This window comes from Tyto alba, unplaced genomic scaffold (assembly GCF_018691265.1).
Source record: "Tyto alba isolate M040663 unplaced genomic scaffold, T.alba_DEE_v4.0 Super-Scaffold_1, whole genome shotgun sequence".
NCBI classification, from domain to species: Eukaryota; Metazoa; Chordata; class Aves; order Strigiformes; family Tytonidae; genus Tyto; species Tyto alba.
In genome coordinates, this window is record NW_024881261.1 from 33,568,057 (window position 1) to 33,586,979 (window position 18,923).

The following is an 18,923-nucleotide window of genomic DNA, read 5'->3' on the forward strand; positions in this document are numbered from 1 at the left end:
CCAATGGAATGAACAGTTGAAAAATAACATGTGGAGACCTGCTGAGCCATGAAACAATATTTACTCATGCCAACTCCCAGCACAAAAGCCCTGCAACAAAAGCAACATCACATGTACCATTGTAGCTTTTACACCCTCAATATAACCATCAGGACCTCGGATTGATTTTTAACTCCCAATATTATGGATAAGAAGAGCATTCCTTGTGTTAAGCATGATATTGTATAACATAGTTTCATCACTGAAAACTCTTTAACAAACCTAAATTCAGACACACAGCTGTAGTGTCAGAATGGACAAAAACTGCTGCCTTTGCAGCAGGACACTAATATGCCTTGTGTGAATACTAAATTCAGTTTTTAATGCTTTCTAAATGTGAAGGGTTTTGAAGCAGTTCTGAAACTTCACCACCTGAACTGCATTTTAGTGTTGCTACTTTTACACCATTCTATTATTTGCTTCTTGCATATTAAGATAAGGTACTTTCTGTGGCTTATCAATCGGAGCTCCGTCTAGCAGAACAAGGCTTAAAACCACATAACCAAATCTCATCTTCAAGTGTCAGGAGCAGCCTCGTGGCCTCTCAAGCACTACTTCTGGTGCACTAAACCAGTGTTGTTTACTCTTCAGCGTTGACCGAGACGGACTCCTGCAGCTCTGGGATTAGAGGCTATTTAGTTAATTGATGCAGCAGAACCAGAAGGATCCCATAACACCATCAATAAATGGACTTCAAAACCATCAGCTCTTCTTCCTTTCATGCCTTTTTCTGCAACAAAGTTCAGGAAAAAAATTCCTTGGGAGGGAAACCACCCCAAGAGAGGACTACAGTTGCAATGGCTCAGGTCTGAGAGCAATTCTGAAAATGCTCATGAGTTTTAGTGCCAAAACTGATCGTAATCATACAGACTAATCTCCCGCACAGGAGATTTTCTGTAGTATTGGATTTTTTTTTCTTTTCTGCTACAGCTTCAAGATACAAAATGTGTTTCTGCCCAATCTTCTCCTCTAATCACCTGAAAAACCCCAATCATGTGCATGGCCCTCAGAACCTGAGCAGGTCTAAGAACTCCTATGTGTCAGAATTGCAAATTCTAGATGTTTTCACAGGGAGTGTAAGTTATATATAAATGATGATTAAAGAACAGGTAGCAGAGGTGGAAGATGATAGCTGATTGGTCCCTGCTCAAGACATTGAATGACCTGTTAAGATACAAAGTGTTCTCCCTCTGTTGACAGATACTGTGCTGGAGTGACATAACCAATGCTTACTTGATCTGGGAAAATGAGAAATATGATAAGGAGGGAATCTCAACAGAGACAAAACAAAGCAAAAAAGACTACTAAATAGTCATCTAGGCTACAATAACTGAAGTAACAAAAGTGAATGGATGTGAAATGGAGAGAACAAAACCAGAAGGTTAGTGGTGACGCTGCTGGTAGCAGAGATCCCCAATATGATGCCACCCTAAGATGTGTGGCTTCACTGACTTTTAAGGCATGGATGGCCACATCTCTGCCACTGCATGTCCGAAGTAATGAATCTGAACATGCTGGATGGTATCATACAAACACGCAAGCATAGCAACAGCACTTCTGAAGCCAACTCAGCTGCTGCTGTACCTTGCTCCCCAGTGCCTCTGGTTTTAGAGGCAGCATGCATAGACCTTTTATCCCCATAGAACAGTTAATCCATCTAAACAAGAGAGCTTGTAACTACAGAGCTGCTATTTTACAAGCTAATCATCTAAACTTCACTGGCACAGGACACACAGTCACGGTATGATAGTTCTTACAGCATAACACTTTTCCTTCATTGCAGAAGTTCAGAGCTTGTCAGCTCTTTCCTTAGGAACTCAAGATGATCATCAATTTATCTAGAAACTATTCCATGCTAAAATACATGGTATTGCATTGGCACTTTTCTTACATCACAGGCAGTAGCGAGTGGATATCTGGCAGATGACCTCCATGTGGCTGACTGTGTGGAGCCTGGAGGCTCGCCGCCGCACAGACCCAGCAGATGGGATTCTGCAGAAGCCAGCGAGTAAGTGTCAAGCTCACTCCACGCTCTAACACAATCCTGCAAGGCATGTGGGCACTTTCTTCCTAAGGAGCAGACAGTCCCCTACAGCAGAGAGGGCAAATTAGCATGGCAGGCAGGAGGACAAGCCATTGCAGGTGTTCTTCACCACAGAGGCCTACAGGATGAGTGATGCCCATTTTCCCAGACAGGTGATTTGTTACACCACAAAGTAGTTCTGCTTAAATACAGCATGACTTTGCCTGACCTATCAGTCCCTGCTCCACTCCCCGACAACTTTGGGGCAGTCCCATGGAAGCAGATGCATACTGGGAAACTATTCTTTACTTGCACTAGGGTGAACAACAAGGGATTTACTGTCGGCTTCTTTAAAATGATGTGACTATTACTGATGAGAGGATTCATGCTGCAGACAGTCAAATGTGACTGCTTTTGTTTTTTTTTTTTTTCTTGTCCATGGTTTTACCTACTGACTAGTTCAATAATCAGAGATGCAATTTAGAAATTCATCTCTGCCCAGAGAAGATCTCTGAATGATAAACTGAAGCCCCTTTCTGTGCATCTCTACGGAGTCACATGTCTGCTTCACCACACTGCCGCCCTGCCAGGCTTAAAGTTCAGTACCGAGCTTGTGCAACTGTGCCAGGCTGGCCCTTGAGACCCCACAAACATGCCCTGCCTCTCATCTGTGACAGCATCTCAGACCTTTCCACCATGCTAATGTGACTAAAAGGCCACTAGTCCAGAACTGGATCCTATTTGGACACTGGAGGGCAGGCAAAGGGGACACGTGGCTGCCTGCACCTGTCAATGTAAATGTCTCTTTAGACTACTTACTATTTGTGGGACAGAGAAGAGCGGGAGAAAGGCAAACACTCACAGGCAAGTTGTACAGGCTAGGAGGTGATTCAGCTCTGACCAAATTAAAAGAGCAGGTTCTGCCACGTTTTGCTACAGAAACCAAAACCAGGTAAGAACGAGCTCCAGAAAGGCAACCACATACATCTGAGGAAATCATGCAAAGAATAAACGAGGGCAGACCTCACCTGCTGCTGGATGATTCAGCAGATGATAAGAACCCAGACTGATTCAGCTGTAAAATATACAGGCTGAGGATATGTCACAAAAGTATAAAGCTGGAGAAGCTCCTGGGATTTCAGCAGAACTATTTCAGTTTCATGTCAGAATAACGTCATCAAAATCAGTAGCTGGTACACTTGAAATTACGCACTAGAAAAATCACATAACAATGACTTTTCCCTCTGCCACAGATTATAATCAGCTGAGCCACAGCCAGAGATAATGATGGATTCAGCCCTTTCTGAAATGTCAGTGTGGTGATAATACTGCTGGACAGTCTGACACACCTGGACATTTCTGGGATGCAAGCACAGCACCAAACTTGTGGCACACACCTAACAAAGAGTTGTGAAAGCTGTTACTCTGCACAAAGGTGCAGGTCAAATTGTGAAACTTGGTTCATTTAGCCAATTTGATCAGCTACAGTCCAAGTATATGATCACAGCTGATTCTTACCAGCTGAAGGAATGACTCCAAGACTAGAATGTAAGTGTAATCAACACTGAGATCATCATTGTTAAACTCTGAGCACTGTATACACCATTAGTAAGCCTAAAACCATTTGTACACAAGTTCTTGGAATTTACTCATGATATTGCTCTTAAAACCAGTATTGTGAAGTGGGAGGCGTCATTGTTTGGGGTCTCAGAAGCCATCCCAAACACCTTGGAAAACCAGGTCTCTTACTTAGGAGTCCAAATACTTACTTTAGGCAAAACTATTTTTAGGCAAGTAAACTTGAAATGGACCACCACTGCACATACATCCTTCATATTAGATAACAGTGAAAAGACTTTTTCCTCAAGAGTTAAACATTTAATCTCTAATACCATTTTTGAAGGCAGAGTAGAGCAATATTTACTGACAACCTAACAGGTTAACGATTACCATCAGGAGAACAATGGTCTAGTCTGAACTTGGGACAACAGAAAAAGTCAGTTCCTGAGAATGTGCCCATATGATGAAATAACTCGCCTCACTATGCTCTGCAAAACAAAGCGGCTTAGAAATTCAGAGTCATCCAGTCATAAAGACTGAGTCAAGATGTAGGAGTAGGGAGTAATCTTTACAAATGAACAATGGCTTTACTTGCAGAATCATGTCTATGGGTGGCTATTTAGTATCAGCTCAGAGAAAGGAGACTACTTCATTTCAGAAAGTTTCTTCAGCCATGGGAAAAGGTATCAACCACTTCATAGCCAGGAATGCCTACATTGCATTTACGTTGTTTCTCTTGCTGTAAATACAGATGTTTTCAGTAACAGTTCTCCTGTGTTTTGTTTCTACTATCAGCTGAATGGAAAGTATGTGTAACGTATAAAAAATAGCAAAAGCAGATGAGAGTATGCTTATGGCAAAAGATTATATGACTCTGTGGAGACAGCTCAATCTTTTCTAAAAGCTTCCTTACATAAAAAATGGATCAATTCCACTTACCTTCAGTGAAACACAATAGTAGGATACAGTCTAAATCTGTATTGATCTAAATATTTGGCAAGAAACAAGCTTACTGCTCAAAGACTAAGCATAACACTAAACATTCAAGTTCACATATCTTCAATTTTCAGAATATATTCTATAATAATTTATTACAAGGAATGTTTCTCTGCTGTTATTTCAGTTTCACCCTGAATTCAATTATTAGTCCAGTCTGCAGGCTCTTGCCTCCTTGAAAGGAAATTAGATGTGTTGACAGTGGTGTTCATACCTTCGTCTGTGCATCAACAGCAGCTCCTTGGTTAACAAGAACCTCTGCTACATTGACCCTATCCTCTTGAGCAGCCAAGTGGAGTGGCGTCAGTCCACTCTGTAAATTAGAAGCAACAAGTAACAATCTTCAGAGGAGACACATGAATACTAAACTGTAAATTGAGGTACTGGTAAGACTCAAAACATGTTACTGAATTTAAAGAAATTATAAATTCTACTTTCACTGCATAATATTTGTTGATGTGCATGAAAGTACAATTTGAAAGCCAGGAAGAGAATGTTTCTTTTACACAAGGAACATTTCTTAATGCAACATTAAATGTGGGATAGCAAATTATAGCACTCTAAGAAAAAGTCACATAGTATTTTTTTACCTCCTGACTAATTCACTTCCTTAGAATGAATAAGATTTAAAAAGTTACTGAATTTTTAAATTTTACTGAATTATTGTTGAAACTTATACAAGTTTTCCAGAAGTAACGTTCACTCAGATTTATCCTTACCTTTTACTCCTCCACTTTATAATTTTCTAACACAAACAGAAAAGATAAAACTACATTTCTCTGATATCAGGTCCCTTTCTCTCCACCCACGGAGTATACAGACTTGCTAGATGACATGTACTGACACTCTTACTTTTTGGATAACTCATTAGTTTTCTCACCTGAAACTTGAGATCTAAAATCCTTAAAGCCTCAGAAAACTATGCAACTGTCTGTCACATAAAAGATCTCAGGTAAAAAGGGGTAGAACAGAGAATCTGCCGAGGAAATGTCACTAGAAATGGGCAAGAATATCCTTTACTTGCAAATTACAGCTTTTTTCTCTCCTTCTGTTCCTACTGCCTTTAGCACCAGTGACAGAAGTGTGGGTGGCAGCAGTTGGCACATCAGGCAGAAACATTTGCTAAGTTTCCTAAGCTTAAGCCCAAACTCATGTCCACAGTGCACTTGCTACCAAAGGCAGTTATTCTGAGACCATCCCTCTGTAGTGTACTGCAACGTGCAATCCTGATGACAACGCAGCTTAGGTGGGTCACATTACACAAATATATAATAGTAACCAGCTGTAAATTACCTAATGGAGCCTGGATATTATGGGCCAAACTTTCTAAAGAGATATAGTAAGTGTTCAGTATGCACACTGGGGCTCTGACTATTTAGTTCACAACAATTCCATGGATCCTGAAGAAAACAAATGCTCTTTTTATTCCCATTGCAAAACTCAGAAGTGAGCATGTTTTACACATCTGGCTTCAAACGTAGATGCTGAGTTTGGAGGAAATGTGCATCCCTAAGTGAGAACAGGGGAAACTATTTTCAAAAGGTGGTATTATCAGTATAGCGATAAACTATAGATTACAACTGAACGGTAACAGTTTGAAGGATGTTGTGGATAATTAACTTCTGGTGGGACTGAATAAAAAACACCAAGCAGCATCAACCATGCTCTCTGTATTAGCCTCAGCAGCAAAACTACCACAGCCAATATGATATAGAATGTATACATGGCAAATTGCCTTGTGGGGATACAAAGTACATCATGCACTGCCTAAACCCAAACATTTGATTGAGACTGGGGGAAAAAAAATCAACATCTGCAAGAGAAGCTTTCTGAAGGAGGGCCCAAAAGTAACCAAATGCTAAAGTTAGAAACAGGAAAAGGCAGCAACCCTGTGCAGCATTACCCACAGCCTCAGAGGACATGGAGTCTTTCTACCTGCGGAGAATAAGAAATACTTTCCATGAAAAAATTGTCTTCTGCCTTTCTACTTTAGCTACATAAATCCATACTGAAACTGCACTTTACAATATCTCTGATGCCTAGTGGATCATTGAAAAAATTAAGGCTGCACATTTGCTAGAAACATTACTATAGAGCAGACTTAATAGCCTATAAATTCATACATACAGAAACTAAAATCTACCAACTTCCCTTTCCTGCCCCCAGGAGAAATTACCAGTGTGCTCTAAGGAAAAAAAGCCAGTGTGCTCTAAGGAGCACCCCTTGGGGAAGAAGAATTGCTTATATTAATGAAGAAAATCTCAGACAACCTTGCAGTTATTATCCCATAAAAAAAAAATCAGCTTTCCTTAACAAGTTACTTGTTACCATTGCTTAATGGGCAGAGGTATATCTAGAGGGTCATAAATTATATGCGCCAACCCCACTAACCACTGAGGGGAGGAAGACATTTTCTCTTTGGGCATGTTTTGACAGACTAGCATAACATGGAAGGAAGGAAGATGAATTAATAAATTACTCTGCAGCATGTGCTATCATCAAAACTTGGGTACTACAAAACACAGTTCATTCAGTGTGACATGGCATGCTACAGGCTGCCTTCTTTGCTATAAGAAATGATGATGTGTATTCAAACACCTGTAGTGGTTTTCAAAGCATGCAGAATCACAGCGGTCAAAATTTAATTGCAGGCCCCTATCCTTCTCACCACCATGTTTGTTTATTGCCTTAGCACCAAGCAGGGGCAAACACTTACCTTGTTGCTGAGATTTACATTAGCATTTCTAGTAAGAAGCAATGACACCATGTCTACATGGCCATCCTGAGAGGCAAGATGTACAGGGGCGATACCCTGCCTGGTCACAGCATTGGCATCAGCACCATATTCCAGAAGTGTAGTTGCTATGTCCATCTGGTTTTTCTTGGCAGCTATGTGCAGTGGCGTATAGCCATTCTGTCAAGAGAAAGCACTTCATTGCAAGCTACTCATTAAACAATGTGACGAATCACTTTCCTGTACCTACTCAACTCTATGAAAGTAAGTCATTAGTTCTAAAAATTCTGTCAAGCATAGCCAAATGCAATATTAACTAGTTGTACAAAGGAATGTATCGGAGCTTTAAGCAATCTGTTTCTGAAAGTACTGCTACAAATAGGAGGATTCTAAAGGAAAAAATCTGTTCAGAAGAGCACAACCTATAGCAATAGGAATTTGAGTTCCATTTCACAGACATTTGCCACTTTTCCTTAAATGTACATAAAATCTTTGACAAACAGAAGAGCAGGATGTGTGTTCATAACTCAGAACAGCTGTTATTGTTTGGTTTTTTTCCCATTTCCCAGTGTGAATGAAAGCATTTCGTACATGAAATATGGCCTTTCTTGCAGCATTTACCCTAACCTGACAGGCTGTTTTTGTCTAGATCAAGGGAAAATTAAAGCATGTAACTTTAGAGTCTTGCATTTTTTATTTTTTTTATTCATTCCAATATGTGTACCCAGTGAGCCCACTACTAAAAATAAAAATGCAGTATCTATTGCATGATAAAATTTTATAATTCTAAACATGGATTGATTTGGCAGAAAATAGATAAATACATATAAAGAATAACTGATTAGCACACAAATACCAAAACACTGACTAATGTATGACCAGCTTTTGGTACAGATTGTGATGCCTGTTTAATCAAGAACCTTCTGTCTTTCAGAAATGTATTAGCCCTAATTTTAAAGCAAATGGCAAATGTGTACACGTATGCATGTGACTGAGAAAGAAGGTCAGCAGGGATGAGACCCTAGCTACATAAACCACTTCATACAGTAAGTACCTTGCGCATCTCAGATTACACAGCCCAATAAAATCTATCTAAAGGCACAAAGCATTCACCTGGCTCAGCTCCATCTTGTGCCCCAAGGGGAAGCAGGGCTGGACTATATGGGAAGGTAGGTCACAAAAGATGCAAGATGATGCAGGGTAGGAGCAAGGGATAAATACACAGGGGCACACAAATGATCACAAGAGAGCTTTAATAGTCATCTGGAAGTGAGACACGCATAGTACTAACTCCACGTGGAAAAGGTTCTGTAACCTCCAAAATTCAGTTCAGATTCAGCTCAGACCTTAGATACTAAGATATTTCAAAATTACATGGGGGAAACACAGTGACCCTATTAGTAAGGGAAGTATACAGCCACTGAATTTTCACTTTGAAAATAAAATGCTTCAGGAAAAACAAACACAATCCTTAGACTTCCTGCATGAGACTGACATGTGAAACAGTCATTGCCACATAAGCACCTACTAAATCCTAAATACTACATGCTAAATCCTGCATATATGCTGAACTCCATGTATTATAAATGGAGCCCATGTATATTTTGTAAAACAAAAAAAATTTGGTCTTCAAGCCTTTTACTCAGAAATGGGCATACACTGCTTTCAGTGGAATTGAAAGCAGCAGAATGTCAAGAGAAGGCAAAAAGGGCTAAAATGTAAAAGCTGAAATTCATAGTGGCTGTGCTCTGCCACTATGCATAAATGCAGAAGGGAACGGAGAAATCTGGAAGGGAGGGTATTGAGTTAATTCTGGCTGCCAAGGCAAAGAGGTAAAAGGGAAAATGGTTAAAGACGAAGGGATAGAGAAAAAACTGAGGTTTTGGGGGTGAGGGAAAGAGGAAGAGAAGCATTTTAAAGTTGATGCCAAATTAAGATCAGGCACAAGCCTAATTTTTGCCTAGAAAAAAGAAGAATGGTTCATCAGAATAACTGTATCACAGCTCTGTACTCTGACATGGCCACTTCCCATACCCTTTCACCACTCACTCTTCAGGGTAAATGCTGCTGGGCCAGACTAACAAGCCACTCTTAAGATCAGTGTTAAAGACAGGAGTGTTGAAGAAAAGCAGCTGCTGAAGAAATTACCTGTGCAGCCAGTGATGAGATATGACAGAACACATTTATTAGACCACATTTGCAAAAGAATTGGGAAATAATCTGCTGTTACCAACATCATCTTTCAGATGACTTCCCAGTGGGTGCCTAAAGCAACAAACATACTACTGTTAATTTTACTTAGCGCTGACACTCAGTGTTGCTGTGGCTCACTTGCTGCAGAATACTAACAAATGCTTTCTTTCAGGAAGACTTACAGCTAGCACTTGAAGGCCTGAAGTGGCAGCTGCAAAACTCTTCTGTTACAGGTGTGGAAGCTAAGGTGACTCGACACATGAGTCTGTGTAATATTACACCATGGTCTATAGCACCTCCACCGTGGTTTGGACTTCGTGAGCCCTTGGCAGCGGCTGCTGCAATCCCTAACCCTACAAGATGTGCAGCTTCCACTGGCAGTTTCTTTCAGTGAAAACTGGGTCAGTGTCTTCTCATCCTCTTCAAAAGGCCCTTTCTTCCCCACAGTGGCATTTAAGAGTGCTATGTTGCAGTAGTAAAAGATCAGAGATCACTCCACCTCCTGGGGCTCTGCTCTGGCAGATTGCCACTATCAACATTATTGATTTTAAACTGTGCCGTTGCTGCTGGCTATCCATGTTTATCTAACTTTCCTCTTTTTTGCACTATAAACTCTGGGGCCTACCATGTGTGACAGACTCCATCATCTTCTTTAGCCATGCAGAAGGTCTCTAGTGTTATGGCTGTATTCAGTCATGTGTGAGAGGAAGGCAATCAAGGAGAGCTGTCTGTCTAATCTATGATACTGGCTTTTCCACTAGTTCTCCCTTTTTTACAGTGTTTTTGCAGTGATTTCAGGAATGTATCCGGGTTGTTTCAGATGAGGTATTTACATGTGCACTTACCTCACTTGCGCCTACATATCTTCCACCCTGTTTTATTTACTGTTGCTGCCCAGCTATTTATTATTGATCCACACTTAAAAGTGGGATCCACAAAAGATACAAACACTTTAAGCTTCTCTAAATTCTTTCTTCTACTCAGAAGTAGAATACGTTTAAATATTTATTCTTTCACATCCCCTGAAATCTTACACTATGCGTTGTCTTGCCTACAGTAAAGTGCAATCGAAGTGGGGCTGTGACCAGTTGTTTTATTTTCTCACCACTCCATTTACACTGTGTTAGAAGTATTGTGAAGTGTATTATTAATTACATACTAAGAGATATATCACACCTCCGAAGTCATCCTCTGGCACAATACAGGAGAACTACCCCTGTGTAAGCAAGGCATTAACTCCAAGCTTGCTCTGCACAGATGTTAAGAGGCAATGGTATAAAATTGGCTGGCTTGGATAAGGTACTAAGGAGACAGGACAAGTGAAAGCAAGGCTCAGTATTCACTGAGACTGAACTTTATTGAAACTAGAGATTTTAAATATTTCTACATCTATATTTGCTCTTTTTACTGCTATTTTATTTACCTGCAGTTATTCTAACAACTTTATGTGATTGAGACATTAATAAACCAGGTCACTGAGCCCCCCATAAATGCAAACATATACAGCCTAGAAAGAACAGAGGTAGACAGGGAATAAAGTGACAGAAAACGCCGAGGTATTGTTCCCCCAGAGTGGCCAGTACTTATACCTTGGCAGATGCATGAGGTGAAGCTCCCTGGTCCAACAGTAGGAGTGCCACTTTTTGATTATCGTAGTGTGCAGCTACATGCAGGGGTGTTAAACCGCTCTAAAAACACATGCAGAACAAACAAGTGCTGTTACAGACCCTCTCCGGGGAAAACTTAGGAGTTTGGAAAAATCTAAGTAGATAAGGTGAAAAATACATTTGTTATTGATTCATGTATCCAGAGTCTTTCCTAACTTTAGAATCAAAAATAAAACAGAGATTTGAAAATCCTTACTGAGCTGTGAAAGCCCTTTTTACTTTTCCCAGGGAAGATGAACAGAGAAGAACATATCTGTGCTGTCCTCAGGACAGAGCAGGTAAGGAATTTTGACCCTGAGGTCACACCCTCAGCAATGTTTTTCTTTTATGGCAGTGGATAAGTAAACTGTCCCTTGGATATGTAAAAATCCAAGCTGGGCTGGTTTAAAAAGCTTGAGGCCCTGCTGGGCTTTGCCCCCTGTCATGATACCTGGGGGAGCAGAGCCAGCTGCCTGAATACTCTGATAAAGACTGTAAATAGTCTGGGCAGGAAGCTAGTGGAATGATTTGTCTCCATGCCCCTGGATAGGTACAGAGAGGACATAATTTTGTTGTCAATTAATGATAGTAAAAGTCACTTTTATAAAGAGTTTGTTGGCTCTTGGCTGCCCCAACAGGGACTTGAATATTACATGAAACCCATTCCAGTTAAACCCAGGCTATGGATACTAGTGTGATGGTAAGTAGGTAGAAGGATGTTATTACAATATTATGTGCATTTAGATATTTGCTGTGCAAACGGCAGTGGCTTCTTTTGGCCTACCTTTCCAGAAGCATCAGGAGAAGCATTCTTCTGAAGCAGGAGGTTGGCTACCTCAATTTTCCCATATTTTGCAGCCACATGTAGAGGAGTAAATCCTTTCTGTAAGATAAAGCAGTTATAGAGCAGCCTTCTGCACCCTTTTTCAGGGTATGGTTTGTCTCTGATCTACAAAGATACTGCTGTGTCCATCCATTCCCTTACACAGTCCTGAGTACAGGCAGCAAGTCTGCAGATTCCCAAGTGCCCTTGCAGGTCAGAAGGCCCACCCTTGCAAGGCAAAGCCCTATCTACATTAAAACAGCTGTAAAAAGGGAAGAGTCAGTTCCTTTCTTCACACCACCAAAGACCCGAGGATAAGGCTGAGTAACAGCTTATCAACTCCTGTCAGGAATTTCTGCCCTGCATTCTTTTCATTCCAAGAAAACGCATGTCCGATCACTGGGATATGTTATACATTAGGGTCTAAGGTAAAAGCATGAAGCTTTGTACCTTTTTAACAATAGGTAGCTCATTCTTACGTTATTTGTACATGTATATGACTCTTGCAGCATTTAATTTACAAGTAGCACTTGCTAGAGGTGTATTTTACTATATAAGCCATCATTTTTGCAACTCCCTTACCTTGGTAATGATAGATAAAGATGCACCATGATCCAAAAGAACAGAAGCTACATCTTCATGTCCTTCTCGAGCAGAAAGATGCAGGGGCGTGTAGCCAGATGTTGTAGCTGCGTTGGGAGATGCTCCTTGCTGTAGCAGCTGCTGTACTATATCTGCTTTTCCCAGTCGAGCAGAAATGTGCAGCGGTGTTTGGTCATCCTAAAACATAAAGGAAACAATACAGTCCTACGCAAGAAAACAGTGGCTCATATCTTGACAGAAAATATTTGCTCAGATTCTATCGCTTTTCAAAACTGCAGATGAGCGTTAATTCTCCTGAGGTCTTACCTAGTGAATACTGCTGGCTTACTCTTTGTCATATAATAAAGATACCTTGTGCTTTGTTGATGCATCACAAAATATTCCAGACAGGTATATAATCCATAACAGTAAATAAACTCATCACTTTCCTTAATCTGGATTTGCCTCAATTTTCTTTGCCACTAAGGTGCATTGAGTTTCCTGTTGAATTTGAGACCTTAAAATGCAGTGAATGTATAGCTCTATTGCTCACATCTTGGTCTTGTTTATGATTCCCAGCAACATTTAACAACTTAATCAGTTGTTTGGGATGACCTGAGGTGCTTAGCCTATTATTGCCTAGTAATTCGCAGTAAGTATCATACTTTGTGCTTTTTTACTGGTCAACAATTTGTTTGGTACTCTGTAGATATCTTTACAGTGGATGTAACTGAAGATAGAGCATGGTGCTGAAATTCACTATCGTTTTCTCACTGCTCATTCAGAACACAATAATCTTAATAGTTTTAAGTATAGGGGTTGCCCTGTCATGAGTCTCCTTGTTTGTTTACTTTCCTTCAGTGAAAAATATTGTGGTTGGTTGTGACCTTGTTCTGAGTGTTTAATAGATAATTTTTTCCTTATCCATTATTTGATTTTGTATTTCTGTGCTCTCCATTCTCAGTTGTACAATCTTTGGATTTAGCACACGATTGCAACCACATGGCCAACAAAGCCTATGACTATTTTTTCCTGTTTCTCATAAATCCATTCAAACAACTTTCTCTCCCCATTTTTCCCTGCTGAATTTCCTACCTTTTGAGCACTGCTACCCCCATGTTCTCAGTAGAGTAGTTCTGGAGTGTTCTCTGCTAGAGAGACTTCTACCCATGCACATCCTACAACAGTGATTTTACACCTTTGGGATTTAGGATGAGAGAGTGTCAGGATGTGAATGATGCTCCTCTGCAGGGAAGTTCTCCTTTGCCTGGTGGAGACGCTTCGTGGTTCTTAAATGTTTCCAGTTTATGCCTGTTTCCCACAAATTTTTCCTGGCTGATGTTAGCACTGGTGTACAATCTATTGCTTGTATTTAATTGTTATTTATGATAACAAATTGATCACAGGCAATGGCAGTTTACACAAATTCATTCATTGTGTGAAATTACTTAGAAAATATTCGCATGACTGTGCTTCTGAGCACGAGCTGTTCATTTTCAAGGCTGCCTTTGGAGATATGATTTACAGACCACATGATTCACTTCTATTGTCAGATTGCTTGCAAATATGAAGTGTATTTGCTATAAATATTTAGTCAGAGTTCTGTATAAGTAGATACTCTTACTAGTAACTTTATTTGTGAGCCAATTCACAAATGATAATTTCACAATGAAAAATAAGATTTATTTGAAATTGTACTCATTTAATCATTATTTGACTACAGTAAGAAAGTACATAACAAAATATCAATGGTCATTACACCAAGGCCCTTGGCTTCATCTCCCTTTCTCTTCCTGAAGGACACATGCAAGATGAACATGATTCCTTGCTTTGTTAAACACAGATGATCTAAGGTTATTATACATGGACCATCACCTTACCTTAGCTTTAGCTTCCACCTGGGCTCCATTTTGTACCAGGTATCGAACGACCTCCGTTTGGCCAGCTCTGGCAGCCATGTGCAGCGCTGTTTCTCCTCTCTAACACGCAGCAGCAAAACCAAAATATCATTAAAAATACACTACAGGAAAAGCAAACACCAACATGTTTCATAAATACAAAAATATGTGTGACCCATTTCAGAATAATCTCCACTGGAGTATTTCGTAGTAGTTGTCTGTGAGCAAGATGGGAGATTAATACAATATTTGACCTTTTAGCTGTATGCTACAAAGCAGTTTATTTCAGAGTCAGTTTCCCAACACAACAGTGCCTTTGTCACTAGTCTTTTGCTGAAGAGACAGTGAAATTTTTGTATTTACTAGCATTTTACTAACAGTGTTAAAAATTATGTCCATCTAAATAGAGCCAAGTTTAGTCAAACAAAAAATTTATGTAAAATTGTGTATATTCAGGTTCACATATATTTGGCTTTCCTTCTGCTATGCCCTATGCCCCTACTATAATTTGTTATTGGACAACTACTGCAATGAGTGAACAAAAGGAAAAAAAATTAATCATTGAGTACATTAATCTAAGGCTTTATGTATTTAATGAAAGACAAATCCAAGGAAACCACAATAAGCTCAGTAGGGAAACTGCTTTCTGAATTTTTGGACATTAAGATGTCTTTAGGTACAAACACCTGCTAATGTACAAATGGTGTTGTATTTTTATATAATCTAATAGAATTAGCAGACAAGACTTTAATAAAAGATTGTCTTCTAAGTACACCTGTTTAAAGTGAGATTTTGAGGCCAAACTGTCAAAAAGAATCAACAAGCTTCTACTTTCCTCCCATTTCCTGACTTACTAATATCCATCTAACAATGATTTCAGTTTTTACACATGCCCTAGGAGCCTTGGGGCACACACTGCACATCCAGTAGAAAAGCACACTTCTATGGCTGTATGGACACAGGCAATATGTCCCAATAATCTGCTGCAATCTGTTGATAACAGCAGACCTTTCCTTAAATGGTAGGCCCCCGGGGTCCTGGGAAGACAGTGCTCAACAGTCAAGTACACATCCCAAAAATTACATATGAGAAGTTACAGTATGTCCTCATTCTTTACTTCAGAAAATAAAGAGAACAGAGACTGCTTATGGTCAGCCTCTTTTGAGGTTTCCTCAACCTGTCAAGCATCTCCCAAGGAGTCCGCAGGCTGCACTTTTCTGTTATTCCAGCAGGAGCCACGACTGCTATGGAGGTGGCACCAGAATCAGGCACTTCACAAAGGTGCTGCTCCCAGGTGTTATAATGCATTCACTGTTCGGCCATGCTGAAAGGAAACCTGTTACTCACCACATTGGTAGTGTTGGGTGATGCTCCATGATGCATTAGCTGCGATACAATATTTACATGTCCCATGAAGGCAGCAACATGGATTGGAGTTAGGCCCGACTGAAAACCAAAGCAAAATCGAACTTACATACCTACTTCCACACTCCTTTACAAGAATGCCTTGAGGAAAAAATAAGTTATTCTAAAGTAAGTAAACTCAAGTGCTTGCTATTCCAAGAAGATCTTCTCAAAAACGTATACACATGCTTAAACTAGAAGGCACACAGAATTGTTAACACCTATGTGTGTGACTCATAAGCAAACATAGAAACATTCTAGGAATTCAGTAATTCTGCATCAACTAAAATCAACTATAGCTAAAAAAGATTTCTTCCTTATGTTTTTGATAAATATCCTTTTGGACCAGGGGAAAAAAACAAAGCCAAAACCAAATACACAAATGGTAGAAACATTCCCAGTACAAAGATAAGACTTTCCAGAATATTCAGGTAATACAAAAAAGATGCAGTGTCCATTGTCCCCATCAAATCCAGTTGCTTTTCAATGAACGAAAAGGTTGGTTGAACTTAGTGGTGAGTTCCATCCCCAGCGTTTCTCCAGGAGAAAGGGAATTCAAAACTGTGGCATCCAGCCAGAGAGGCACAAACATAAATGACACGAGCCACAGAGAATTCCCCCTTCCCTCAGGACCTTGTCACACCACCACAAATCTGCACCACTGCCCTTATACAAGATATAAAAGGCCAAGTGGAGAGAAAGAGAGGGAGAGAGAAGGAGAGGGGAAAAAGGGAGCAGTCATTTAGCCGAGCATGACCTCAAGGATTTTGCTTTAGAAATCCAATTAATAGTTAATATTTCTCCATGTAGAATTAATTACCCTAAAGCCTCTTCACAGCTGCTTCTGCACAGCTGTAGCAACAGTCAGCCAGAGGCTGCAGGAAGAGGTTTTGCTACCAAGAGAGAGAGAAAGTTCAGTGAATCTTTGGAAATTCCCTGATTTAGGCAGCTTCCCTATAGATGGACACAAGTCTCAGGAGCGTCAGAGGCGAGGAAAACACACTTTTGTTCCTTTCTCATGCAGAACAGCAAACATGAGCAGGAAGGCAGAATAACTGGTTGAGTATGTTATTTCTTGTCCCTGTTTTAAAATGCTTTTAAAATAATAGACTGCAGGAAATATAATGCATGTGTGTCATCACTGACCACAAACACTAACTCATACTGCAGAGATTCGAGCCTGCAACTGAAAAAAAAGATGCAGTATCTACAAATGGAAATATGGAATCTACCTGGAAAACAGAATTTACAATAGGAAATGGTAATAGGTATTACCTTTAAACAACAGTTTATATGCAACAGTGACTATTTGTGACATTTGGTATTGCTTCCTCTTGCTGCATTTGCATTGTTTATTCACATCTCACAACCAACACTCATTTGCTCTTAGATTTCTTTGGGGAGGAATACTCTGAAGCACTATGGCTAATTTGTTTTGATGGCCAGATATAAACTTTCTTTCTGACTAGAGAAATAGCGGCTTATGTATGCATGCTGAATACCAACTCCCAGTTCTGCCTGGAAAGGTTGTTACCGTATAGACAGTCAGCAAAAGAGGCAGGCAGGAAGGTAGAGCCCTGCAGTGAAGTACCATGATGAATCTCAACAAGTGCAGTCAAATGTGGTTTGAGATCATGGTGAGGCAACATCGGGAAATAAAGGAAGACCTCTTCCTCTTGGAAAAGTTTTTGCTTGAAAAAGCAATTTGGAGAGTACAGATCAGACTGTTAACCTGGTTCACTCACACGAGACAGTGTAGTTAAGTGTTGCTGTTGCTTTCATTCTCTTAATTCTTTGCATTTGAAGGGGATAAAATTAAATAGTTAATTTTTCTATTTCCATATTGACTGGTTAATATAGAAGACAGGTATTGAATCTCTTTAAGGTTCTTCTCAATCATTTGCTAACAAGACTTCAAATTAGAGTCTGAAAGCTGCATCTGCAACACCTATGGTTTTTAAAAATTAGTCTGGAGATATGTGAGACATAGCAGGGACAGGCTCTGTTCTCTCTCAAGAAAGTTAGGAAGGGAGTTGCATGATTTTCTACTGAATAATTAGAACAAAACCTCCATTTTGGGGAGATGAACCGTTCTCAGTTGCGCTTTGTTTGATCAATGGAATTTTTTATCATTTTCTAACCTGACTTCTTCCACAGTGGTCACACATTTGTCTATGTGACCTTTTCTCCTAACTCTCCAGAACATACATACATGTAGACAAACCAAATTTTCCATAGATACTTAATTAATCTCTAAATTGTGCCAATAACTGGATCTAGACTATCTCATGCTGATTGAAGTAACAGCATATTGATTTCTGTCTAGCTGATTTGTGATGATCTGTGATGGTGGGTGAATGTAACTTCTGTGTGCAAAACCAAAACAAGGTCTGAATTAAGTCACCTTTCAAAAAAGGACTTGAGTGAAGCACCGTCTTCACCTTGATCTCCATAACAGGGTGAATTTCATCTTCACTGCATTAAATTACAGGCAGAAATTGGCAGAAGTGATGGATCTTTTTAAAATTTTAATTGGTTATGCTTCACTTGTTATTCCCACTGTACTCCCAAAGTATATGAATTGTCTGGGTGTGGTGATCCACTAAGGCAACTGACTTGATTATTCAGTTTTATTATTTGGTAATACCTAGTTGAAAATAATTTTTGACTTAACTGATACATGCTCTTTCTGAAATATTCAAATATTAACCAATATAGTTACAATGAATTTTGTAGGAAAAACAAAGACAAATGTGAAAAGGCCACTTCTTACCTCAGTCACAGCTTGAATTGATGCACCGTGCTTCAAAAGAAGTTCCATTACTTTTATTCTGTTCTTCTTGCAGGCAATGTGAAGAGGTGTGAAACCATTCTGTAAATTAATGTAAATGAACATTCTGATATTGCGTATGTCATTAAAAAGCAGAATCGGGTATGGAATTCACATAAAACATTCCTCTTTTTTAACAAAACACCTCCCAGATTTGTTTTTGTTTCACTGAATTTTTCATGTAAAAGAGTGAAT

At 39.7% G+C, this 18,923-nt stretch overlaps 1 protein-coding gene across 21 annotated transcripts in view; it reads right to left on the reverse strand.

Annotated features, from left to right (window-relative positions):
- ANK3 (ankyrin 3) overlaps nucleotides 1-18,923 on the reverse strand; it is a 279,582-nt gene that overhangs the window by 90,792 nt on the left and 169,867 nt on the right. For all 21 annotated transcript variants that reach the window (XM_033004248.2, XM_033004250.2, XM_033004263.2 and 18 more), the window contains 8 exons: nucleotides 18,672-18,770; nucleotides 15,842-15,940; nucleotides 14,477-14,575; nucleotides 12,597-12,794; nucleotides 11,976-12,074; nucleotides 11,135-11,233; nucleotides 7,335-7,532; nucleotides 4,833-4,931 (listed from right to left, as the gene is read on the reverse strand). In XM_033004248.2, the coding sequence (XP_032860139.1) occupies nucleotides 4,833-4,931; nucleotides 7,335-7,532; nucleotides 11,135-11,233; nucleotides 11,976-12,074; nucleotides 12,597-12,794; nucleotides 14,477-14,575; nucleotides 15,842-15,940; nucleotides 18,672-18,770 (990 nt within the window). The remainder of the gene's footprint in view (nucleotides 1-4,832; nucleotides 4,932-7,334; nucleotides 7,533-11,134; nucleotides 11,234-11,975; nucleotides 12,075-12,596; nucleotides 12,795-14,476; nucleotides 14,576-15,841; nucleotides 15,941-18,671; nucleotides 18,771-18,923) is intronic.